The 23,225-nt window shown below is 39.5% G+C and overlaps 1 protein-coding gene across 3 annotated transcripts; it reads right to left on the reverse strand.

Moving 5' to 3' along the window:
* Positions 1–282: 282 nt before the first annotated feature.
* On the reverse strand, positions 283–22,735 carry mlip (muscular LMNA-interacting protein). Of its 3 annotated transcripts, none has more exons than XM_079169110.1 (12): positions 22,558–22,735; positions 18,419–18,544; positions 12,674–12,790; positions 10,756–12,339; positions 10,049–10,120; positions 9,430–9,513; positions 9,268–9,351; positions 9,118–9,177; positions 8,499–8,543; positions 7,753–7,815; positions 7,507–7,632; positions 283–1,577 (listed from the first exon to the last, which is right to left on the reverse strand). In XM_079169110.1, the coding sequence occupies exons 1-12, from the start codon at positions 22,585–22,587 to the stop codon at positions 1,422–1,424; spliced, it is 2,547 nt and encodes an 848-aa protein (XP_079025236.1). In that variant the 5' UTR covers positions 22,588–22,735; the 3' UTR covers positions 283–1,421. The 3 variants fall into 3 exon arrangements, with proteins under 3 accessions (XP_079025236.1, XP_079025235.1, XP_079025237.1); XM_079169109.1 differs by having other exon boundaries at positions 8,499–8,546; XM_079169111.1 differs by lacking the exon at positions 22,558–22,735 and having other exon boundaries at positions 8,499–8,546; positions 18,424–18,544.
* Positions 22,736–23,225: the final 490 nt, after the last annotated feature.

Raw genomic sequence — 23,225 nt, forward strand, 5'->3', positions numbered from 1 at the left:
TGAAATGTGCTTCATAAATAAACTTGCCTTGTCTTGTCTTGTATCACTCCTGCTCTGCAAATGAGAACATGAAGGATCATCCAACCCATGAATGAAATGCCTGCATACCCATTATATGTATATATATATATATATATATATATATATATATATATATATATATATATATATATATATCCATACCTTTTATCAAGCATCATCATACCTTTCATCCTGTCAGTAGCTTGTGATTTTCTTTACTGATATGGAAATGTACAGATAACAGACTCAAGAGCATCGGGAAAATATGGATTCCTTTATTGCATTTTACAGCTTTTCCACAAATCATGACAATATTAAAATAGTATTTTCCTTAGAGATGAATGAGTAACATGATTTTGATTACTTTTATGTTGGATGGGCCATATCGCAAATCTCTTTGCTCTTTTATGTTTTGCACCAGTTGACTGTTTGCTAAACCCATCTTCCCACAACAACTGTCTGATGCTTAGAAATAGTAACTAGGCATGCCAAGCACTGGACTGCTCCACATACCGAACATCTCTACCTCTGTGTGTAACTAAGGACCAATTGTCACCTATCACTGATCCCTGTCACTCATCATTGCAAACTGTAAATGTGCCGTAGCAACATTAAGTAAGGGGGTGGGGCTTAGAGAAAGGTCCGTTTTTGTCCGTTTTTATGAAATCAGGTCATATTGACCCTTCGCTAAGTCCTGACCCTCGAATGCAGACTGATGGCGTAGCATCGGCCAGCTCCGACTAGGGTCCGACAACTATACGGCTCTGCTCCATAGACTCTCATGCGCAATGTTTTTTTTATTTTCTTAATTTTCAGGCTCGTTTTGTGGATTTAGTGATAGTCATGGTTAGTTAAACATTGTGTAAAAGTGATACTTTGTAGTTACCCAGAGAGGTTGGAAGGAGATACATGTTTTTCAAATTGTTAAATTTCTACATAAAAACATGTGGAGTTAACAATAGCAGAGTATAAGGAGTTCTCTGCTACGGTAGTTAGTGAAGGTAAACTGAATGTACACACATGCTGCTTTTGAAAAAATAATTTTAACAGTGAGAAAAGACCTACCCATCTTTAAAGGAACAGTGTGGTTCCTTAATTTCATTGTCTTTTGTCTTGATCGCCAGGTGATGTGGTGGTTCACTATCTTTTATCGTTCCAACCTGTTTTCGCTGCTGAATCAGCTTACCCTACTGGATACAACGCACATTTTTCCAAAAAATTTAGAATATTTATTCAGGGAGTGACAGTGTGGGCTCCATGGTAGCTCTAGCAGCTTGCAAAGTATAGCAGCAAAGTGCGGGGCTTAGCACAGAGTCCCTTACTGGTTGTGTTTTAGTAGTTCATTAAAAAATAAAATAATGTAGGATAAAGAGTTAATACTTTAGTGTTTTAAATATGAGTCATAATAAATTTGTCTGGTCATCAGGCTCCATTATCTGCAGACCAAATACTGAGAGTGGACCTCTTCTCTCGGGCTTCTTCTCTTCTCCAAACTTTTGCCTTTTTGAACTTGTGTAGCAATCTTCTCTTGCCTCTTCAAGACTCATACTTTCCACCTGAAACAGAAACGGACACATCGGTTTTTAGGTGAATGCATTATGAGTAAGAGTGACCAGAGGAAAAAAAAAACAGCAGCAGCAATTTCCAAATTGTTGCTCGACTGATTTCAGCCCACAGTGAAATTGCTTGAATTGATTGGATCTCGCTGCAGCTGCTTGAGGTTTGCACTGGGATGAATATTCATTGTGTATTTGATTATAATTGACAATTATCTCTCTGGATTGCATGGTGACATCAATCACCTGCTCTATATTTGCACCATTTATTATTAAAATTTTGGCTGGCCCTTCGACTTATTAACATAATTGTGATGCTCTAAATGGATGTGTCGTCTTCCATATTGGCTGAAAGATCAGAGACGAGAACTGTCGTCTTTAATGTCAAATGTTGCATATGCCCATCCATCCACGCTGAAAATACTATTATAACTACTATTCCACAGACCGTATTTTCAAACCAGTCCATCTGATGTTATCCCAATGAGGCTTACATTTCAATGTTATTTGTGTCATCTCACAGCCATGAAATGAACATCACAAGGAGTGTCACCCTGTCTCACAAAGTCAATGTGTTTAATTAATGGATTCAGTGGCACTGCAGGGGTGCAGTGGCTAATGACACAGGAATCGACATGAGATTATTTGCCACTGTGCTGTAAAGCTGACAGAGTGAAATATGCAAACGTTGGTGAGGCTCTACATTATGGAAAAGAGCTAAAGACAGGATTTGTGTAAATGTGGAGGAGGCACGTAGCTCAGTTACACATAAGGAAGCAGAGAAACTGTTTTAAGTTTATGTCTTTACTGTCTATTCATTTTGCATTAGATGCCACTAGTTGGTATTTCACAGAGCAAGCCAGCACTCAAAGACACAAGCCTACTGCAGCATTGAGGTGGGCCAGGTGGTGAATATGGTCATTGATCAAACTCAGTGCAATGTTCTGTTTCGAGGCTCAACAAAATGGTTCACTTTTCCTCTGCCAAGGCAGGTAAAGCCCGCGCCTTTGACAGATCTGTGTTAAAGTCCAACAAAACAGGGACCCACTCATTGTTCACAGTGCTCTATAGCACTGCTAGTGGTCAAAATCTCCACAAGGTAACTTTAAGAATGTATCTATCTATTACAATGAAGAACAAGTAATGCAGAACACACACACAGCCATATCCAATACAACAGTCAACTAACATAACAGATGAATAAGAAATGTGGACACACAACTCATGGTAACAGTTACTGTATGTTCAGAGGGAGAAGATGAATAAAAGGTCTGGATGAAAACCCTTAGCGACACTGGTTCATGCAAATCTAAATGAAATTTGATATGTTCACAAAGGGTGCAAATGCCCCTACTCTCACGTACAAGGTGGTAGGCGCACGAACGGTGTGGGCATCTCAATGTGCACCTTCTATTTTGGTTCATGTACAGTATGTGCAGCAGCACGAAGTGCAAAACGGCTGAGTGAAGGTGAATCTCGATCTGCCGGTGTGGTGATCATGAAATACTGTCTCAGTTACATCACTGGTCTCATAGTTGGAACAGAGGCTATGGTGACCAGACATCTTCATAAAAAGCAGAATATTGAGATATAATCAAACCAGTCTGATGTGTGTAGTTAAAGTAATATAGTACTATAACGAGTAACGTTACTTCTAACTTTTGATATCAAGTAATAAGTAAATTAATACTAATCCTTAAAAAGAAACTTACAAATAATGAATAAGGTTTCCTGAATAGCTTGCCCAACACTGACAGGAATATATACAGAGAGATATTATATAATATTACATCTTCTGTACTTTCAACCTGCTACTGGTGATTATGGTGATCTAAGGCTGTGGCGCTAAAGTCACTCTCGTTTGAGACTAAAACATACAATGTAATTGTTGAGTTGTGATGAGTCGGCCGCGGACAGAGAAATCAGTGTAACCAATGACAACAGCAAAAGGCCCGAATGAACAACAGAGCTCATGAATGGGCTGTCACATCATGCAGATTGCATATTCAATTACAGGGTTGTGATTGTCTACTGACATTGACACTTAAACCCTTTGATGAGCGACAATCAATATCCATATTTCTTGCAATTGATCTTAATCAATGACGAACGTGTGCTCACAAGCACCCCCCATCCTCATGCTGCTTTAATTCTACCAAAGACTGGAAAACATACCCAGTGGTGACATAAAATACGTTGCTTTCTGCTTGGAATTATATATATATTTTTTATTATATGTGTGTGTGTGTGTAGGTGTGTGTGTGTGTGTGTGTGTGTAAGCATTACGGGGAACGGGTGTATTTTCTTCCAGATGTTTTATGTTATTCTGTTTTTTTGTTTAGAGCATGCAATACAAGCCACAATTTCATATAAAAAAGCTGCTGTGATTAAACACTTACAGAGTCTAACGAGAGGACATCACTTTATGACCATGACATGTATCAATCAGTCAGTTAGTATAACATTCAACACAATAAAATTCTTATCTCATTTGTTAAATTTGTACAACACTTCCTAGAGTCTCCACCGGCTGCCTGAAAACCGCTATGTCATTATCAATGTCTCAGTTTGACACTTCAGCCTTTGTACCACTCAAACTAACGAGATTAAATGTGTTGATTGGTGAGCTTTAGATGTCCTGTTGGGCGGATTTTGTTACCGGCAGACAGAGCCAGGCTAGCTGTTTCCCCCTGTTTACTGTCTTTATGCTAAGCTAAGCTAACCGGCTGCTGGCTATAGCTTCATATTCACTATTCAAACATGAGATGGGTATCTACTCTAAATTATAGTGTTTTTTCTCATGTGGAACTATGCCATAATATCAATATCTGAATCCCTGAATGTGGGGTAACTTGTGGTAGAGTCTTAACAAGTAGTATGGGAGCCAGAGCTTTCAGTTATCAAGCTCCTCTTCTCTGGAACCAGCTTCCAGTGTCAGTCCAGGGGGCAGACACACTCATCACTTTTAGGAGTAGGCTTAAGACTTTCCTTTTTGACAACGCTTATAGTTAGGGCTGGCTCAGGTTTGCCATGGCTCAGCTACAGGCAGCATATCTCGGTCCCAGGAGAGAGGATGTTGTATTTGATTGTAAAGCCCTCTGAGGATAATTTATGATTCATGATTTTGGGCTTTTCAGTCCAAGTCTTGACATAATTAAATTGAATTGAATCTAAACTACAAAAATGCAAGTGTAAACTGATTTTGAAGTTTAATTTATCTTAACTGCAAATTTTAAGCAGAAGTGTTTGTTGGCATCGCACGACAACTTCAACATGGACATTAAACTTCACCTTCAATGTAATCAACAAGAATAAAGATGATATATTAATGATTACCTCGCTGCATACAACTGTGTCAACTGTAATTAATCAAAGATCTGATGTGTAATGACAACAGCAGGACAAACCCCACGCAGTCGACCGTGCCAAGGTAAGAAGCAGATTGCATCACGCACTGAATATCAATGTTACAGCTCATGGTTCCCAACACTCTGCACATTATTATGCTCCGCATCACAACAAACCATTTACAAAGCTTAGATATTCCACGGCCTTAGAAATAAAGCTAACAATTCTATCTGCATCGTAAACCACGATGGCATTCTGAAGGTAAATAGCAGCCTTTCAGAGGAAAAAATAGTGTTTTTAGCATCAAACATGTCAAGATCTCTCCAGTGTGGAAGATTGTTGACATTAAGGTTTAAATGTTCACAGTCGCATCAGTTCTTTGTATATCTGTATTGAGTCTGTTTTGTTGACCTTGACATTTTATATCATTCAACACATCATTCAACAAAACCATTCAGACTATAATTTACAGCTCAGAATTACACAAGAAGCGTAACCTTGTGCATTCCATTGAAGGAGCTTTCAGTGATAATGATCATGTACATTTGCTATCAAACTGAGTTTTGTTCTTTTTCCAGGTTCACTTCACCTTCTGTGTGAAAAGAAGCTGGGAAATGAAAACTGGCCTGATAAATACGTTTGCATTGCAGTAAATGTTCATAACAATATTGATGTGGAACAACAGTTTGATGTATAAACTCAGTAAATAACACACATACAGAGAGAAAATACATTTCTTGCACCGGGGTCCCCTGTGTCCTTTCTTCTGCATATTTTACCGTCTTTCATTATACGATAAAAGGCTCGGCAGATGAATTGCCAGGCATTTATTTATCCTCCTGATGGCTCTTCAAACCTTTTTTCCTTCATCAGCGGGCAAATTGAAGCTGTTAACTGACTTTCTCTGAGGCAGAGTGAAGAGTGATTTTCCAAGACATGCTTTGAGTAAAGAGTAGATCAACTGAGGAGCCAAGCAGTTTCATGTTGTTTTTCTCTATTGAACGCTTTAAAATGATGTTTCATCAAAAACTCTGCACTCTACACTGCTTCAACGCCTTCGATGGAAAGCTGAGCAGAATTATTTTAAGCTCTCCAGTTAAAGTAGTTTGACAAGAAGACGTTTGGAAAACTGACGGGACCTTGACAGCTCGTGAAATAAAAGGAATCATCCTTTCAGAGGATTTGAGGCTGACTGACGAGACAAGCGATGTGGGGAAAAATCGAAACAAGAGGAGAAGAAGCAGCATGGCCTACTCAGCTGCAATAGACAGCTGAAGGCCAAGGTATGAAGGTTTCCAATTTCTTCCAGTCAGAATGAAAACATCGTCTTTAAGCTATAGGCTTTAATGCTATTGATTTTGTCCTGGAGACAAGATGGAAGTTGTCCCCATTTTCCCAACATCAATCATAAATCATTTTAGTCAAGATCTTGATTTGTTATACTTTAGAGACATTTTTAATCTCAACAGAGGCACTGAACAATGTACTCTAAAGTACTCTGAAGTATATTGCAATATCTATAATTTAGTATGGGTTGGGCTATAACATTTGTAGGATTTGTAAGTTTCGGACATTGGCCTTAAATTGAATGTAAGCCATCACAATAATTTGAATTACGCTATAATCACTCAAACTTTCTACATATAGGGCTTTTGAAACTGGAATAGACCCCGAAGTCATTATCATTTCACAAAGCTGAAAATAATAAAAGCAGGAGGGGGGGGGGGGGTATCATATGTAAGAAATAATTAGTGAAAAGCTTACCAAATCGTATGAATATTGCACTTTAATTAAAAATTGTAACTCAAATGAATGGTAAATAGTAAAATGGTAATGTTTAAAATACAAAGCACGAGAATGTTAGTTCTGAACATTTTTTATTGAATCTCAAAACAGTAATTTATGACTGATTACTTATGGAACTAATACATAAGCATGAGCGGTGTGGAGAGACGTGATTTTGCAGAGTGTGAAGCGTCTTCTTGATTAGATGATTAGATTTGGTCGCTCTCACTACAAAAAAACGTTCAAACCATTAGCCCGAGTTCAGAGGAAACTCCTCATTTTGCTCTTACCACATGAGTCTGATTTTTACACACCAATAGCGTGTGTCTATTTGGAAAAATAGTAATCAGTATGAGTATATTAGGATAAATGGTTTACAAAGAAGGTGCGGTAGAGGAAATCGATTTTAAAATATTGCTTTGATTGCTCAAACTTAATTTAATATCTCCACCTAACTTACTTTCCAATTCCCTTTGCAGTGTTCACTTAATCAGGAGATGGTGATTACCTGTTTAATTTTTCTTCTTTTTTCATCTTTGGAACATACCAGGCATATGGATGGACAGCAGATAAGTGGATTGTAGTTTGAGAAGGTTCTTTAGTCAATTGAATTTCTTCTGCTGCTCAAAGTGGGAGTCTAGTTGAAACATTTCTCTTTAAACACCTATATTGTCAAGGGAGTGTAGGTGCTACTACTTAAAATAAAAGTAAAACTAATGTGATCACTATATGGGTTTGAAAACATGCGCAGACACAGATTCCTGCACGGTGATATGAGCTAATTCCACCAGCCTACCTTTTTGTTGTCAGTCGAGGTCGGTTTGACGACAAACTGCCGGAGAGGTTTTGGATGAAAGTTTTCATCGTCCTCGACTGTCAGCCTTGGAATGGCCGTCATTGGGCGAATAACCCCGGGCTTTGTCTGGAAGGAAAAATGTTGATAGCAGAGTGGGAATTAATTCCTGCTTCCTTCACATCGTTAGTGTTACAGCAAATCCAGTAGCCTGAACTTTGTCAGAAAATATTTGAATATGTACAATACCTTTTTAGTATTCATGAGCTTTCTTTCCACACCTGTAGATGGGTGCAAGCTGCATACAGATGCCTGAGTAAACAGTGGAGAAGAAAATGATCAACATAGTCTCTCACAAAATGGAACGAGTCTCTGTATGTATGTCTGTCCTTCGACTTCTCACTTGGCAGGTGTTTTGCTGACCCAAGGACATTCAGTGTGGAGTGTGAGCTCTTTTTTTTGTACACACTGTGTACTGTATCCAGAGGGGACCCCAACTAATTGTTACACCTGGGTACAGCTTGTGTCTTGAATGTAAACCCCAATTTGCGAAAACTCTCCCGAGAATCAGTTATCTTTGTCCTAACCATTGGAGGTCAACAACTAACCGTAACCATTGAGCGAGTGTTGAAGAATTGTGGGGTACCATCTAGAAACAACCCTGGCAATGATCGAATGCGGTTTTGCATCCAACTCTAGTAATGCTAGGGGATCCCGTGACTGAAGAATACTAAAATACTAGATCTTGTATTGAAGTAGCAATACCACAGTGTAGAAATAAGGAAGCACAGAATAGAGTGTAAAGTTGTTTGGATGAGCGTTTACAAGCAATCTGCTCTCGTACTGATAAAAGAAAACACTTGAAGTACTGAAGCTTTGATGTAAAGACAAGCAAAAATATGAAATGATCGACCTTCATGTCAGTTTTGTGAATTAGGAATGATACTTTATAAGCGTTTGCCTTTAATTCAACAGACAAAACTACTCTTACTCACATATTTGGTCTCACGTCCCAAGGCTTTTGTAAATGATGAGTTGTTCTGCTGAAAGAAAAAAAGAAAAAGAGAAATATTTGAAACAAAACAGAACTATTGGGAAAAAAATCATGTGAATTTTGTTATGTGGAAACCAGATGGAGGGTTCTTCTTTGTAGGTAAGTAGGTAGATGTTATTACATTTGGGTTAATATTTACAAACTCCAATTGTGTGGAAAAGTGTTGGTCAAACTTCATTTCAAAGTACATTGAAGTTTCAAAGGATACAAAATATGTCAAAATATGTCAGGTAAATGTGAAAACAAGATACCGATCAGCATCCATTTAGCTTAGCTTAGCATAAAGACTGAAAACAGCTAGCCAGGCTCCGTCCAAAGGCAATAAAATCCACCTTTCAGCACCTCTAAAGATCACCGATTAACATGTTATATAGTGTTTAATTCATACAAAAATCCAAATGACCAACTGTGGTTTCATGGGGGCTTTAAGCCAGACCATTTTCTGATGTAGAAATACATGAAATGTCAGGCACAACCCCTATAAAAGCACACAGACGTGAGAGTGGTATAAATCCTCTTGTTTGTCATTCATGTCACGATGTTAAAGCATCATCAGTTACCTGCAGACCAACGTCGGTAGTTAATGACCGGGAGGGCTGCTGTGACCCGGATGATTTGCTCTTAAAGGTTGAAAAAATATAAAATCATAATCAATATTACAATTCAACATTTGCACATGTTTCTTTTTTAAATAATATATCTGAACTCACTGCTGGAGTGGAATCTGCCAGTAGCTCATCAATAACTGCATAAAGTTCCTCTGACTGTTGCCGGAGCTCAGCAGGTGAACACATCTGTAGAAAATGATTGAAGTCAGCGGACTGCTGTATGAAAGGTCCAGTGAAAACCAGCAGTAATGTGAGCAGTAATACCTTAGCGTGGGTGTCTGCAATACCTCTGTCAAATGTTTCACCTCTGTCCAAACTGTCACATGGACTCTCTTCTCTCTCTATTGCCTGTCAATGCAAAGCAGAGTGGACAGATTGAGCTCTCGACTGCTGCTAGTGCTTTCCATGAGGGATTACACAGATGGCTTAGACAGCATTGCAACATCTCCTCCAGACAAATAATATTCATCCACTCTCACAGATCTCCCTCCTCTGCAGCTCAAAGTGCTTAAACGCTGCAGTGATAACACAGCAATATGCCATGTTTTTTTACCTCTCTTTGAGTCCGATTTGATTGTTTTAGTCCTTATGAAATGAGAAAACAAGTTGTTTCAAATACAAATCAAGATGTAATTATCTTTAAAGCCTGATGATTAGAGATATGAGATGTATCTTCTTTTTTTTTTTTAAAGAACAGTCCTTTTTTAATACACACTTTATACCTTTGGAGTTAATTCCTATTTGACATTCATCATGTAATGTTCCACATAGTAAAATTAGCTTTATTGCCTGAATCAAACTTCCATTCGGGCTTCATATGTCTGGATGTTTAACAGGATAAAGAGAGGAGTTTGTGGGATTAGAGTCAAACAAATTAACTTACCTGCTGATCCAATAGAAGGGTGTTTGTAGGAATTGCAGCGAGCGATTTGTAGCTTAATTTAATCTTGTATGTCTGGAATTCATAGAGAGAAAAAAGCAGACTTAATATGAATTGATTAACATTTTACATTTCCTCAAGCATGTTTTATCTCACACTGCCGCAGGCTATTAATCATGCTAAACAGTCGATACTGACGTGTGTTCGCCTGCTGTCACAGCTGATCAGGTGGCTCATTTGACTGACTGTAAAAGTTCAGTTACAACCAACGTTTCCACACTGACGGGCAAGACGGCCGAGTCCCACATTGACTTATATTTCCCTGTTTGCTCTGAATAAATTGGACTCCTGGTGGTTAATGATGTCGAGCATGTATGTCTGGCCTAGAAACCAGAGTTCTGAAAAGCTTCTGTATTGATTTACTGATGATGGGTTTCCTCCTGCTTCAACATATGACATTTCAGATGTGTCAATCATTACAAACCAGCAAACAGTTTGAAATATCTGCAAAGCAAAGATCTATAAAAACATCAACAAATAAGGAATCTGAATCTAAAAACAGCTACAGACAGAGAACAGCACTTGATATCCAGCTATCAAGTGAGCAAAGTCTATTTTTAGCTCCATAATGTGGGAGACGAGTATGTCACAGGGAGCATATTGAATAATATTCTCAGTTTAAACATGCATATGGCAAGCAGAGCGGCTACCTTTCTTTTTTTACCCTCTCCGTCACTGAAGTCTGATATTCCACTCGCGGGCCTTGGGGAGGGCGTGGAGCGCATGGAGAAAGAAGGGGACAGGGCGAAGTCTCTGATTGGTGGAGCAGGAGAGGGCGTAGGCGTCGGGGAGCTGGTGGGTGACGGCCATCCCAGAAAAGCGATGGGTGTGTAGCGGGAAGGAGACAGACAGCGAGTTTTGTGAAAACCAGCTAATGCTGAGGGACTTTTGGAATCAGGGCAGCTCCTCCCTGACTCATACCTCCCTGTGGTGTTTCGTGCAGGTGATGATGCTGTGTCACCGGGTGAGCGGGACTGAGATGGCTGAAGCCGAGGGGGACAAACAGGTGGAGATCTCAGTTGTTGAGAAAGCGAGTGAAGCCTTGCGAGAGATGAATTTGGCGGGCGACTCCATTTGTGGGGCGCAGAGGTCTCTTGCTCATACATAACTTTAGTGGATGGGGAGATGAGTTTTTTCGGGTTATTATCTGCAGGGTCCTTGAGGTACGTGTCAGTGTTGATGGGCTTTAGCTCAGGGGACTTGTGTGTGTGTTGCAGCTTTTTGGAAATCGCATAGTCAATTTCTTCATGCTGAGGTGGAGAAACAGATTTGAAGTTTGAGCAAAATAGAGATGGAGCTCGGGGTAGCGTGCTCTTCACTGCCGGAGGTGAAATAACCTGCTCCCATCGAGGCGCACAGCTTGAGCGAATTTGCTCCGAGCTTCTTCTCACTTGTGTTTGAGGGCACGTTCTGCGGAGCTCATTTGATCGCACGGGTGGAGGAGCTGTGACGCATCTATTAGGCTCCCTGTGGTCGTGGCTCTGACTATCTAAAGACGCTGATGAGGAGAACTGAGAGGAAAAGTCAAGGGGAATGGAGGCCACACTGGATGCTGCTGAGCATGCATTACAGAAGGATAGGGTCACAGGGTTCATAGGCCAGCAGGGGGTGTAAGGCCTCTGAATTGCAGAGGACAGGACAGGAAGGCGGCCTTTTCTTAGGATGGCTGTGAGGAGGGAGAGTCGGGTGAGAGGAGGCCGGTGCCGGGGACGAGGAGGAGGGGATTGGGCACAGACAGAGGACAAGCTCTCGCAGGATGAGAAACCAGGGGTGTGAACCAGACTAGAGCCAGGAGCGAGAAAGTGCTTCTTGATCTGGACAACAGCGGGGGAGAAGATGCCAGAGCAGACAGATGAGCAGGGAGAACCGATTCGGCTGAAAGAAACAGGAGAGGTTACATAGGAAAGCTGCGCAGCCGACCAGCTCTTCTCTCCGTCCGAGCACTCTGAGAGGATGGACTCTCTGGAGGAAGCCGGGGTGGGGAACAGGTCCGCAGAGTGTGTGGGGCTCATTCCGTCTTCTGACACATGCGCTCTATTCACAAAGTAACCAGAGCTAACCTCAGCAAGTCCAGAGGTATCGTGACACTGCTGCTGGGAAATGCCCCTGTGTTTATCAACAGCTGTTTCCATAGAGGCTGTCCCGGCAGCTCCGTGGTTGGGGATATTTTCAGATTGAACAGCGACTGAAGGAGAGACTTTGGTTTGAGAGAGGCTCACGTGATCCAGTGAAGGCTGAAAAAACACAAACAAAGTTTTATAAATAAATAAATGGCAACTATAAAGTTATCGTTATTGTCACTTTCAATTCTTAAAAGCCAGAGTGAAGTATTACAAAATATTGAAGATTTGAAAAGCGATAAATGTCCACCTTGGACTGTCTCATTCATGTATTTTATCTCTTGACAATGTTAGATGTATGCCAACTTGATCAGTGTATATTTACCCTGTATAGATCCACAGATACACAGTATTTGACACACGCACATATTAATATTGTAACATGGCAAGTATAAAGCTTTCTGTCAAAGTTTTCAGAGGACATTGAGAGTGCTCATGTTGTACTTACTTGATGTGTTGTCCCTGGTTGGGTTGTGTGTCCTTTGATAAAGACAATCTCTGCTTTTAAAATCTCCCTGTTCGACATGGTCGGCCCGGTTGTCTTCTCATGGGACACAGCGACGTTCTGACAGGAGAAAATGAGGCAAATGTTTAGGAGGAACTGAGCAAGTGAAACCTGAGAAAACCTGAGGTGAACTTCAGCGAGCCTCTTTGAGCTCAAGGGGGTGTGCTTGGTTTCAACACACCACATGCCCGACACATATAATTCACATGTACAAGCTCATGCTGACGTCAGAGTAGTACAAGCCGTATGGGCAGTACTGAACAACTGAGGAGAGGCTTGCCGATACACATCATTTAACCCATGCTCCTCCTGGTCCACCCAAATCAACTTAATTAAATATACGTGAAAATGTTAGCATTTTATGTTAGCATTAAGCTTTTAACTTTCTGCAAGATGAATGTGCTTGAAATGATGTTTGAACTTTAACCAAGACGACAGACAGTCCAGAGTCTCACACGAGTGATGTGATCACAAAGTATCGCTAAACAGCAAGAACAAACAATAAAAATATTGTCTTGACTGACCAGTGACCATCCTCAATTAATTGTTATGTATTGCCTCTGAAATACAGCCTACTGTAGTATAAGAACTACTGCTTTGATAACCAGGCACTGAAAAAAATATGCCAGCATATAGTAAACTAAAAACATGTATTAAATATAAAATCTAAAGAAGAAATTCTAATTTTGGGAAATACTTTTCTTCTTGCTGAGAGTTACATGAGAAGATTGATACCACTATCGAGTAGCTGATTAGATTACCTCAGCGTAAAGACTGGAAACAGGGGGACACTAATAGCTTAGCTCGTTCTAAAGATAACGTGCCATTCCTTTCTGAACAACACTGTGTCTGCTGTGGAAGTCTTCAGGTTTCATCTCCCAGGACCTGAAGTGAAGTTCCAACATAGACACCATCAGGGAAAAGGCAGAGGATGTGTGTTCAACATTGCAATAATCCATTTTTTTCTCTGCAGATCTAGCGCTGTGTGGTTTGGATCAAACACCAAAAAACAGGAACAGACTACAGAGAAAATCATTGATGCCAGCCTGTCCTCCATCCAGAACATATTCACCTCCAGAGTCAGGAAACTGGCGGGAAAAAAACCCTTTACACCCCGAACACAACCTGTTTCAGCTTCTCCCCTCTGAAAGAGCTCTCTGGCAGAACACAGTACACAAAACCAACGGAGTCCAACACCCTCAATAACCCTCTAACACCAAAATATCCACCGCTGCCATTATAGATGATAATTTAACAGTTTTTAATGCACATTTTACATTTCGATATGTACATGTCATCAGTCACTGTCAATATAAATCCTACACTGTATATACAGTCTAGAGACACCTTTACATATACATACTGTACATAAGCATCCAGCCTATATGTATCAATTCAGTATGTATGTCTTTGCACTCTTCGTTTTATTGTTGGTCATTGGTGCTTTTTATATTATATAATATATGTTTTTCACTACTTGTGTATCTATTCAATCTATTTTTACCTTTGTTTGTCCAGCTCTGTTGTCCTTCTATTTCTGTGTAAGTACATCCACAGATATGCAAAAAACAGAGTCAAATTCCTCGTAAGTGCACACCTACTTGGCAAAGAAAGGTAATTCTGAACTAAAGATTAAAGTTAGCAACACCTCTACAGCTCACTATTTAACATGTTAAACCTCATTTGCCGGCTTTTTCTGTTGCCAGTCTTAATGTTAAATTAAGCTAAGTGATTATTCAAGATGATGATCATTTACTTTAACTCAACATTGTGAACGATTGTGACTGCAATTTGATATCATTTGACCAAAACATAAATTCAGGCCATTACATTATATAGGATATGATTCAAATAGTCATGGTTTATTGTATGAGAATGAATTGGAGCTAAAGGAATACTCAAGGGTAATATGAGTGATATTCACGGGGAGCTAAAGGGTAACTGCTTATGACATGCATCGTTACTGAGATGAACTCCCACAATTATAGTAATTATGATCCAAAAACAATATACGACACCACATGATAATGACACCTTTCAGTTTTTGAAATGAATGATATAATTCTCTCAGTGCTTTCCTGTTACCTTACTGTAGATAAGCAGTAATCAAACACATGAAAGGCAGCTAGAATGACACTTGTTCCTAGGACTGTATTTAACATGAATGTCAGCTCACGTAAATAATATCGTCACATAGTGTGTCAGAAGCAGTTTTATATTTAGCACTGAAATCAAATACAGTTTTTCCTGTGTAAACCTATTGACATGTCTTAGGAATGCACATTATGCTGATACCGTAATAACTTTGGACGACTTGCTGGAATCAAAGTTTTCCAAAACACAATCAAATTTGCCATTAGAGTAATTTATATGCACAGAAAGTTCATGCAAGAGAGAAAAATTACAGCTACTTCGTCATGAACTCATTATTTTGACTATTTAATCCCATTTGGTATGGTTCTAGCTTTAGGCAAAGTTCTTGACGATTAAGATGTGATCCATTTATTTTTGGCTGTTTCTCATTAGCTGAGATGTGCGTCTTCTGGCACGAAACTGAACAAAATACCTCAGAAAGAATAGTCGTACAGTGGATTTCAGAGAGGAATATCTGCTCCAACTTCAACTAATTTAGTCTGTTTGAAGATCTGTGATGCACATGGGTTGCGTAGGAATAGAAAAGAAACCCACACATTTGAAGCAGGAAGATGATAGTTAGTAGCACCATTTTAAATCAATGGTGGCCACTCAGTATGCAAACTGATAATGGCCACTTGAGGTTACATCATTACTTACTAATTTGAAATCTACGAAGCATCATTTATTTCCTCTCAATAGGACATAATGAAAAGCACAGGCTGCTGTGAATTAGAGTGGTGGAATAAGGAGCTGCCAATTGTCTCAAAGGTAATCCTTCACATTCTGCCGTTTTGTAACTAAATATAGAAGCTGTCTCTCCACAGGGAGTGCTACTTATCCTTCATGCGTTAAAACGGCAAAAAACAGGTGTAAGAAAGCACGAAATCCACCTTGTGCCACAATTCCTCTCAATAAGTGCATCAGAGGAAAAACAGGTTTCTGTGTAGTCCAACTGCAACGACTGAGATAAGGTTTCCAGACACAGATCCGGTGCAGTGTTGGCTTGTTGTTTGTGATGCTCACAAACAGCTTAAAGATGTTCTGTCCTGGCTTGACTCCGAGTACCAGCAGGTGGACGTCAGGCTGCTCTGTTTGCTAGTTAACATGCCAACTGAACCCAGCAAACCCTGCATATTACATGTATAATTAGCCTACTACATGTACAATAATGTGATATATTATTAAGTTTGCAGTTTTGTGATCATGAAGAGATTATCAACTTACCTCAGCACCACAAACTAGCAGAAAAGCATTTTCATACAAAGCAAATAACTACTTATAAGTTGTGTAAGAACGTTTAAATATAAATAGTGTGTCAAAAGGACAGTTTAACATTTTGGGAAACACACTTTTTGCATTCCACTATGACCATCTTGTGATGGCCCCTCCCCAGCTTTCTACTCCCTACTTCTATCTAATTAAATGCAATTGTATTTGTATAGTCCAATATCACAAATTTGAAGTCACTATATAAAGTAGCATATAGATGAAATTTGCTCCAGGTTAAACTACATGTTGTGCAATAATAATGCAACATTATAATATACTAAATATAGTAATATAAACCTCTGAAAGGGACCATTCTGCCCAATGAGTACTTTGACTATTACCCCTCCACGAGAGAAAGATGGAGATAGAGTTTTAGAAGGAAAAAATAACTAATGAAGTGGAAATGGTGTTCAAATGAAGACATGGCAGTGGGAAATGAGCACAAAGCCATGCATAGTGACACTCGATCTAACATTGTGCATCTATGAAATATAATACACCCTATGTATGCTGAAACACAGGGTTGTTTAGTGTTTTGAGTAGTCATGTGTTGGCGGTTCACAGCATGAAGGTCTGTCACTCCTCTATGTAAAAGCAGTGGGGGAAGTAATGGTGCCACCCCGCCAGTGAGAACGCCTTTGAAGTCTGACATCAGGCAGCAGGCGCAGTCCGCTATCCCGAGGCACCCAGAGATGTGCTGCTGCCGTAATGTTGATGCTGGATGAAGATCCAAAAGCACATTAACCCCTTCGGCAATCGACACTAATGAGGGTCTACATCAGCCCCCACGATGGTTGCTTTCAATAACTTTCTATTGAACATTTGTAGTTTGGGTGCATTAAAGTAGTCGCAGTAAGTTATTTTATTTTATTTTATTTGTAATGTAAAAAACAGACTCTTCTATATAATGCACTCTTATACAGTGACCTAAAGAATCTGATTGGTCCACAATTACTTATTAAGTATCTGATTATCAAACCAAATGTACATGCAAGAGAGAGATAGTGAATCTGATTTGATCCCTTGAGGTCGTTCAGGAATATGTTTGGTATTGATATACACATCTTGAAACAACATGATGCATTAATATGTGCTGTGTGAGTCTGGCACCTGGAATACAAAATAATTGGATGTCAAATCATATTGATCAATGATTTTCATTCCCACTATAGTGTCAAAACCTTTGTAGAAAACGTACACAAGATAAGTCGATTATTATTTTGTGTGAATCCGTTTTTGCTTATTTCTCCTTGAGGATGAGTCCCGCTGACAGCTGTTTCACCGGCTGAGAAGAAAGTTGTGGTGTATTTGCTAAAATGCTGCAGGTAAGAGTGAGATTGATTCTTGCCCAGAGGCAAAGTGTTGTCCTTTAACCCTTCAGCCACTGACATGATTGGTCCCAACTAGGGTCATTTGAAAAGGCTTAAAAGTAGTCAAATTATATTTTCTGGCTCATAGACCTATTATAGTTTTAATTTCACTTTCTATTCAAAAGAAATAACATTATGCCACACTCATGTTGGTCAAAATCCTTATTAAGAGATTCATATAAAGATTTTGCAAGTTATTTCATCTCTACTGTTCAAAATGCGTGATGAATACTATCAAAATTGAAAGAACTTTGCAATAAATTGTATTGTAAGCCGAGGGTCAAAAGTTTGATAAAAAAAATTATAAAGGCAATTTAGAGAATAAAGGGAGAGTGAGGAGGTGAAAGGCATATCTGCCACATCAAATATAGAAAATGGTCACATTCATATGCTGTCATCATCGTTAAACAGTGACAGTCTGGGTGCATTCAAACTGGTAGTCTTAGCATGTAGCACAAAGCGGCAGGCTTAAAAACTAGATTACATCAATTTATGGGATAAACTGGACAAATGTTAGTGAGGACTCAGACAGGCAGAGTGGGTTCATTTTCAATGCTGGGGAATTTCCCCCAAAATATAAAACACGAGCAAGTTTGTCTACCGGTTGCAAACAGAGATGAGACGTAAAATAACACTTCAAGCATCAGGTGACAATCCAAGGAAAAGTCAATCAGCTAAATGAACAGCATATATTAAGTCAGCACGTGCATTCTGGTAAACGCCTTGTAATCAAAGTCATGATCGTGTTAAAGATAATGAAAACCAGTTGACAATAATATCACTCTTTATCTTGCTTGCTTGTGTGTGTGTGTGTGTGTGTGTGTGTGTGTGTGTGTGTGTGTGTGTGTGTGTGTGTGTGTGTGTGTGTGCGTGCGTGCGTGTGTGTGCGTGTGTGTGGGTGTTGCTGCTTTACCTTACTTGGTTTTCCTGTGAGAGCTCCAGATCTCTCCTCCTCAGTCACAATGCTTTCAATTGGTAATGTCCGCACCACTGGCACGAATGTGAAAAAAGAAGACTTATATGGCACTCCTATTGAAACCTGTAAAAACAGACAGAAGAGGAACAAATCGTCTTTTTTGTTACAAACTCTTCATACTAACTTCCCAGTAATGTTCCTGTGAAGCACAAACACTTGATGAGTCAAGCATTATGGGACTTCTTCTGGGATATTGTTAAGTTCTCCACAAAATCCTTGTTTTAGTCACTTACTCTTCTTCTCACAGTTAAATACCATTCAATTTTTTATTTAGAATATCTTATTATCTACTTATCTTTCTGCCTCACAGGGTTGTGTAAATGCATCTCGCCACTAATAAGCCATAATCACACAATCACAAAGATCAGGCAATTTAGCACCCTCTAGATCAAAGCCTCAGCACACCCAGGCTCAATGAGGAGTAATGAGTTGCAATGAAATCAGCTCATGTTCACGTCTGCATGAGACTGCATTCACACCAGATCAGGCGTGGAGGCGACGGTGTGGTAGTGGCACTAATGGTCCGAGTGATTGCACGACAATTAATGTCTTTTGTTCCCTAATGGCTGGGTTTAATAGCTCTGGATTGCCAGTTTTGTGATCGGCCACTGTTGCAGTGTCTGGTTGCGTTTCTCCAAAAGAGGTTTCTGTTTCAACTTTTCTGCATTCTTTTCTGCACCACCTGCGGCCCCCATTGACGCAGTCCACACGCACTACCCACATTCAAAATGAATGGGAGCGCTGTTACTGCCGGATCTGATGTGAATGCAGCCTATGGCATGAATATTGCACAGAAGCTCTGTATAAATAAGCCACAGATGCTTCTTTGAGTTTTTTGAGGTTGTACCATGGTGACTAAAACTTTGAAGCTTTGAAATATATGGGCTGTTTCCACTGCAGGAAATAAACAACCCGCCAAATCTGGGAGCGAGTTCATGGAACTACATTTCAGCACTGCTTCACAGGTGATATCACATTTTAATCACACGACTAGTAGCTTTAACTAAAAAACCTGTGACATGGTCCATACTGTGAAACCTCTGTACTGTCTGCAGAAGTCATCTATTACATCCAGCTCTGCAGCTTTCCCTGAGCTTGCACAGTTCAGTAGGTTTCAGTGCAGCTTTCACACTATCGGCAATAATTGGTAGACTTTCACCGGGGCAAACTGAAATGTATGAGGAGGTCGAGCTGCGAATTGTGGTGGGTAAAAGCTTCGCCCCATACATGAAAGACAAGCAACATGTCTCTGTGATTATAATCTCGAAGGAAGTAGAGCTGTAAAATTGGAATACAAGGGGGAAACCAATATACTTCCAATTACTAAGCTTGAATTGCAAAAAGATTGTGCCGAGCGACTCTATATGTTGTACATAAATGCGAGCAATGCAAAGGCTTCAATTTGTAAAAATGGCAAAACAGTTCCCATCGCTGTTTGAGTTCAATGAAATTTCATAGTCTGGATGTGTGAAAACATTTCCCATTTATTTTCACCTCAGCAATCACTGCACACACTCATCAAAGGACTTCTGCTGTTGACTATTCCCGATTCTTCTCTCCACAGTGTTAACAGGTTATCTGCAAAATGAAAACTGGGAAGGCCCCCAACATTTTCTTATATAATCAGCGGAGGTTATTGTGACGCTTACTTGAAACTCTATTAAAAAGAGACTTCACTCTGCTGATTGACGTAGACTCAGTCAAAGAATAAGCAAATGTTTTGTTTTTACCTTTAATCTCAGAGATCCAGTGCAGTCCAACAAGCCGGCCTGGGTCTTACATAATAACGAGTGGCAAGTTAAAGCCAGGGTTGGTCATTTTAAAAAACTTTTGTTTTTCGCATCAATAAATCAAATAAAACTATCCAGGCTTTCACAGGACTGGAATGAGTCTGTCCAATAATTTTCCTTCATTACACTCGTTACCTGTAGCGTAACAGCTGTGACTATTAACAATAGCAATGTTCATTGTTTACGTTTATAATGATAATGTTAGGGGAAGATGATTTTAGGTGAGCTGTCAGTGTTGCCCACTTGGCAACTGTTGGAGCTGCTAGCCCAGAGTTGGCAACACTGAGCTGGGTTCTTCAGATGGGAATTTCTTTAAATCTAGTTTACTCTTGCTAATTTCTCAAGATTACCAACCATAGCAACATTTAAAATGTCTTTTCTGCCAAAATCTTTATATTTTATCAAATGTGGAGTTTTGACGGCAATACAGTATATATATATATATATATATATATATATATATATATATACACCCATCAGGGTTTTTTGATTATTACTGTGGCTTTTCTGGTGTATATATATATTTATACATATATATACATACACACACACACACACACACACACGTTACTTAACCAGATAATATTTATGATGAGTTAAAAAAAACATAATAGATATAGATTTAAATACTCAATAGCATGTGAAATAGTTGGAATTTGCACCATATTTACCATTTGCAGCCTTATATAATACTCATTTAATACCGACATGGGTCATTCTGCCTGTACAATGAGTATTTTCATTTTTAATGTTTACTTGTAATGGAGTATTTGTACATTGTCATATGACTGATGAGTACTTCTTCTACCACTTTCCTTAACACCATGCCATCCATGTTCTTTGTGTCATGACACCTAGTATCTGAGCTTGAGCAGGTTCGCTTACACGTCTGAGGGCCAAGGTATCTAAAATCAGTTATAAATAAATAAAGAGAACAAGTGCCTCAGTTAAACTAATCATGTGCCATCTCATAAACTTGTTTATGTTTTCATGCTCTTATGCAACCTCCTTGTTTGCATGTCCTCTGTAGTCAAAGCAGAGTAAATTTACACTGTGAAAGGTCAAAGCCAGCATTTCCTCCTCTTAAACGTTTGATTGAGTGTTACTGAGGTCATGCCGTCCTCACAGATCACATTTCCAACCACCACTGGCTCACACGGGCTACATGTCACCTCACTGGGTGAGTGCTCTCAGCGAATACAAGCAACACTAAATCATTTTTTTGAAGCAGACCACCCAATGTAGGGACCTTTAAAAAAACAACAGACATTCATAAACAGTTAGCAACCAGAAAGTGACAAATATACTTAAAGGAAACATACTAAATGAATGCAAAGGACCTTATTCCTTCTCCAATGCTTCCTCTGTAGAAGCTGCTGTACAAAACATAAGTCCAACTTTAAGCAGCGCTCTACAATTTCATATTCACTAATTTCTTTGCCCTTAATGACGCTAAGTTCAGTGCCACATTGAGCATGTTGGCTATTCCTTTTTAAAAGAGGACATAATTGCTGATTTAAATCAAAAACCGCTGTGCTCCACATATGTTAAACTACATATCTAAGCGGCTCACGGTGTGCCACAGTAAAAGCATAAACAGTTGGGTGTGTCACTAAGTAAAGAGTTTAATTACAGACAAACACACTACCCCTCCCTCCAGAGTAGATAGGGCGTGCAAATATAGCCCACTGCCAGCTGCTACCGAGCACATTGGGTTATCTCCCTCAGATTATAAACAAATGCTTTCATTCCCAGCCACATACACAGGGACAAGAACTACAACACAAATGCACGTCATTTTCAAAAGCAGCATATTAAGGGAGAAGAAATGCCATTGTGATTCAAATGCACTTTTCACAACATATTAACACTGATAAGATATATTTACAATCATTCTTGTGACTTTTCTGTTCTTTTAAATTCACTCGAAAGCAGTTTGATCTCTGTTTTTTACCCTACAGGAAATAAGAGGATCAAATAGCAGCATCTGACTATATACTGCGTCTATATGTTCATGTGTGAAAGCCTGGAAGGTGGCAGCGGGTGGTAGAGGGCTCAATGGGGGGCTAATAGTGCTGATGGATTAAAACCAAATTCTTTAGCAGGTTTCATTTTCCAGGATTTAGCTTTGGGGTAAAATGTATCTAACAACTTTAAAGCCAGAACCATTGTAACTACAAAGCTCAGAAATTGGAAAGAAAGGACAGTTATATTACTTCAGCCTCACAGGTTTTTTATCTGGTGCACATTTTCAAAAGAAATACATGTATTTCTAAACCCTCTTACCTTCCCCAGACTGTTATTCAAACGGTCCATTTCTGCTTCAAATGCCTCTCCATCCAGAAGTGTTGTGCATCCACGATTCAGGAAATATCTCAAGACTTAAGGTGATGATCAAAGCACATACGGAAAGCAAGACGCGTCGGGCTGAAAAGTGTTTTCAGCCCGACTCACAAAGTTCAAAGTGTATTACTGTTGGTGTGTGTAACGCCCTGCAGATTTCCTTTTATAGACTCATAATAGCCACAAATAGCTTGCAGACAGCAGTCAGCCTGCTGGGCACCAGCAACAATGTCTACACTTAGAGCTACAAACAACACAGCTCTGTGTCCAGGGAAAGATTTATGTTGTTCAATTGCAACACTTTTAGTCTCCGATCCCTGAACAACACAAAAGTTGTGTATTCCTCCCCAGCAAGGGGCCTTCATATATGATATGCTGCTACAAAATGACTGACATAAGGCTGAAAACATGACAAATATCTTGGCTGACTGAGCTCAGATCATAAATAAGAGAGGTGGAGGTGATTGTATTGATCAGGAAATGAGAAAACCCTCCAAAGAAAATGTGTGCTGCCATACATCATAACATCATATCAAACATTCATGACACAAGCACGTCGGATGTATTAATAAAGAACACTATTTTTGAATTCATGAGCAATATAAGATGTT

This window comes from Pholis gunnellus, assembly GCF_910591455.1.
Source record: "Pholis gunnellus genome assembly, chromosome: 11".
NCBI lineage: Eukaryota > Metazoa > Chordata > Actinopteri > Perciformes > Pholidae > Pholis > Pholis gunnellus.

Coding starts and splice junctions, on each gene's coding strand:
- mlip (XM_079169109.1), bottom strand. CDS start 22,587: ATGGACCGTTTGAATAACAGTCTGGGGAAG. Junction 10,121..10,755: donor GAGAGGGTAAAAAAAGAAAG/GTAGCCGCTCTG, acceptor TATGAATTCCAG/ACATACAAGATTAAATTAAG. Junction 9,352..9,429: donor TTGCAGACACCCACGCTAAG/GTATTACTGCTC, acceptor CATTTTCTACAG/ATGTGTTCACCTGCTGAGCT.